This window comes from Ipomoea nil, unplaced genomic scaffold (assembly GCF_001879475.1).
Source record: "Ipomoea nil cultivar Tokyo-kokei standard unplaced genomic scaffold, Asagao_1.1 scaffold1266, whole genome shotgun sequence".
NCBI lineage: Eukaryota > Viridiplantae > Streptophyta > Magnoliopsida > Solanales > Convolvulaceae > Ipomoea > Ipomoea nil.
In genome coordinates this window covers 395,742-399,455 of record NW_017617694.1, presented here as the reverse complement: position 1 = coordinate 399,455, position 3,714 = coordinate 395,742, and the positions used below count along the sequence as shown (strand labels likewise).

Sequence of the window (3,714 nt, the reverse complement as noted above, 5' to 3'; positions counted from 1 at the left end):
AATTTGCAACGTTAATTATAGATTAGGATAAGAAATGAGTACGATCAACAAGTAAGATGAATCTTACAATTAGTTTATAATTTAACACTTTTCTCTAATTTTAATTAGTGAAACTTTTAAAGTGTTTATTTATATTGGGTCGTATGACCCTTTTTGCTATTTGGATGGTATAACAGCACTATGTGCACCATGATCGTTGAGTGAAACTGTATTAGAATTAAAATGATACATTAGTATTGCTATAAATGAAACTAGTGTGTGTGAAGAATGAAACTAAAAAATAGAACACACTATTGTCAAATAAAACTGTAATATAATTAAAATAATAATCTAGTGTTGCTATAATGAAACTAATGTGCCTGAAAAATGAAACTAAAATCTAGAGCTATACAATAACATATATGAACCTGAAATGTAATTAAAATAATACTTCAGCATTACTATAACTAAACTAGTATTTGGAAAATAAAACAAAAAAAATAAAGCTCTTGTAATAATGTATATTGTCAATTAAAAAATATAATGATATTGTCAAATGAAACTGAAGTATAATTCAAATGATACATACTTCTTGGTCCATGTTGCTACATAAACTATGGTCCATAGTAAAATACTAAAATTTGCCCTCTCCCGATAGAACTCACATAGCTTATGCAGGAGCGTAAAAAAGTCTTTTAGCAATACATTTCTAATTCTTTTAAAATAATGTGATGTAGTACAAAATTTTTTATTTTATCAATGTGGGACAAATGTTCCTTAAAGCCTTCCCATTTCATTTATTTCTCATAAAAATAGAGAAATTTTATATTTAATAAATAGATGCATTAGAAATGACCGTCGGAGGAATGAACCAACTTGTAAAAAAAATCAGATTGAAAAAATATAACTTCCTCTATGCCATTTTATATTATTTATTATTAGTCAAATTAAGTTTTTAATTATTTTTTATAATTTTCAAATTAAAGAATTTTTTTTAAATATATAAATTTTATTTATTAACAATAAATTAAATATATAAATAATCTGATTCGTGACTATTGTATACTAAATATTTGTATTTAGAGGATTAGTGACTATTGTCTATTGTCACAACGTGAATTAATCTTCTAATCTTTGTCGGGTTAAAACCGATACTATCCGATCCGGAATCATACAGACCCGAATACTTCTCTGAAAGCCCTAATTTCCCCATCGTTCCCCTAAATTCTCTCCCATTTGAGCTCCGACAACCGCCGTCGAGATGGAGCCCGAAGTGGTGGAAGCAGAGATAGTGCTGCCGACTCGAATGAAATTCAAGAAAATTCAGATGGCCGACAAGTACCCCAAAGGCCAAGCAAGAGGCCGGCACTGGAAACACCTCAAGCAGATTATCCAAGCTGAGAATTACCAAAATTACGCTCCGAATGATCCTACTTGTGAGTTTCATTATCATTGCTGTAACTTTCTGTTAATTTCGAAAGCGAAAGTATTCATTTTTATGTTTTTTTTTGGTTATCAATTATGTTTTTCATTGATTTGGTATTCTTAGATTATATACAATTCAATGTGTTTGTTGGTACTTCCGAAATGCGTGTATGAATTAGCATGAATTTAATGTTAGTCTTTAAAAAGCCATTTCTGCAAGCCCAAAAATTTTGTTCGTAAATTTTGGCTCATTTTGATATTATTCTGTTTTTGTGGCTATTGTTTACAGTTAGTCTGTTTATCATTTTATCTTCTCTGCAGTGGATTCTTTGTTTATTGAACATCTAGGTTGTTGTTCATTATGGCATAAATTTCGTTGGCCATTTAAGAAACAAATTGTTGCATTTGATTGTTAGTATTTCATAAGCTTCTGTGCATCAAAAGTGATTGAGCACCTTTGGAATATGATTCTTGTGTGGAAGTCTTTAGGTGCGATACAATTTGGAATGGTCTGAATCTTTGTCTTGGCGCTTATCTAAAATGTTGTTTGGTTTTTGAACTTTCACCCTTTGTTTTTTTTGCAGATGTCAGTATTGAATCGCCACCTTCTATGCACCCCTGCAAAAAGATTTGTGATATAACGGGGTTTGAGGTATCTATCTCAATCTTTCTCATTACAGAGTACTAAGTATTGGCTACATTAGTTGCGTTTGATTTCTGAACCTTACTCTTTTGACATTGTTTGAAAATACTTGTTTGTTATGATCTTTGAATGAAAACAAAAAAGTTTCTGGCTTTGTCTTAAAGCGTTGCTAGGGATTCTTAAATTCTTTACTGTTATTGTTCTCTATCTATCAATCTATGAGCATGCGAAGGAACATTTGGGTCGGGAATTGAGACCACAATTCGAAAAGTGATGAACCTATGAACCTTGAGATAACAACTTTGTTTTGCTTAATTTGGAACGATGTATTTAGGCCAGATAAGAAAGTCCGATGCATACCAATACCCACATTTATTGTTAAAATATATGATAATCGAAGCATAAGATGCAGAACTATCTACTTCCTAACGGTTTAGGATAATTGTTGGCGTCTATTTTTTGTGTGCAGGCTCCTTACTCTGATCCTAGGACCAATCTCCGATACGCGAATACAGAAGTGTTCAAGATGATAAGATCACTTCCCAATGATTATGTTCAGAGATACCTGGCTCTCAGAAATGCTGCAGTAGTTCTTAAGTAGTTGTTGCCAAACACAGGGCAGAATGTTTCTTTACACCATAGCCTGTCTTGTGGAAATTAGCTCTGAGTGCTATATTAGAGAGTGGACTCAGTTTTTGTGTATATAAACCCTTCTGTTCTACTCGTATTGTCCTCATTTCCTTTTTAGTGAAATAGATACCATTATCATATCAGTATAAATTTATAAAGTATTGTAATTTCTTGGAAAAAGGGTTAGATAGATCCCTGGATTTTACTAAAAAAGACAATTAAACTTTTAAACTTTTAAAAATTGCAATTAAACTCGTAAACATGTTATTTTAGAGCATTGAAGCCCAGAAATTGATTGGTGACTTGTAATTACAGGTCAATAGAGTTTTGACGGGCCTCTGATCAATTTTCAGCGATCGTCAAACGGTCGCGTTTCGAGAAGGCAGACCAAACTGGTCGCCTTCTCTAGCGACTTGAGAAGGTGATCAGCTTGGTCTCCTTCTCTGGTGAATGACAAGGGGAAGGCGACCAGTTTGGTCTGCCTTCTCCTTTGCCAGAGAACGCGACTAAACTAGTCACCAGTGTTTGTCGCTGAAAATTGGTCGGAGGCTCAATGGAGGATGGCATGTAATTACAGGTCACCAACCGATTTCTAAGTTTCAATGCTCTAAAATAACATGTTTATAAGTTTAATTGTAACTTTTGTAAGTTCAAGGGCCTAATGTTGATTGAGGAGGTTGCACCTCTTCATCGAGATCTAGAGAGGAGGCAATCAGATCAGCATAAACACGAACCATAGTTTGATTGCAATCCAATTACACGAATTGCAAAAAAATCTAATGGTCTATTTAACATTATTTTTTCTTTTCTTTGTGTTTTTTTTTTTTTTATTTATATAAATTTTGAAGGAAAGTTTAGCTGGTTCTATCAAGACGGCTTAATACACCTCATGTCTTCTTGTGGGTACGGTTCAACTTGTCGAGTTAGAAAGCCATATCTAACAATTATTTTAATCAATTCATGGCCCTTACAAAACTAAATAAATTTGAATTCTGTAGATAATTTCTTTGTTTTTAACAATTTTGAACTGGTCTTGA

At 32.7% G+C, this 3,714-nt stretch overlaps 1 protein-coding gene across 1 annotated transcript; it reads left to right on the top strand.

Moving 5' to 3' along the window:
- Positions 1–1,124: 1,124 nt before the first annotated feature.
- On the top strand, positions 1,125–2,830 carry LOC109184628 (chromatin-remodeling complex subunit ies6). Its single transcript, XM_019334661.1, has 3 exons — positions 1,125–1,415; positions 1,989–2,056; positions 2,517–2,830. Exons 1-3 carry the CDS (start codon positions 1,241–1,243, stop codon positions 2,646–2,648), a joined length of 375 nt encoding a protein of 124 aa, XP_019190206.1. The 5' UTR covers positions 1,125–1,240; the 3' UTR covers positions 2,649–2,830.
- The last annotated feature ends 884 nt before the right edge of the window (positions 2,831–3,714 follow it).

What these genes read in the sequence shown, in the direction of transcription:
- LOC109184628 (XM_019334661.1), top strand. Translation starts at nt 1,241, where the DNA reads ATGGAGCCCGAAGTGGTGGAAGCAGAGATAGTGCTGCCGACTCGAATG. An exon ending in CGCTCCGAATGATCCTACTT is followed by an intron (nt 1,416 to 1,988) that starts GTGAGTTTCATT and finishes TTTTTTTTGCAG; the next exon opens with ATGTCAGTATTGAATCGCCA. An exon ending in GTGATATAACGGGGTTTGAG is followed by an intron (nt 2,057 to 2,516) that starts GTATCTATCTCA and finishes TTTTGTGTGCAG; the next exon opens with GCTCCTTACTCTGATCCTAG.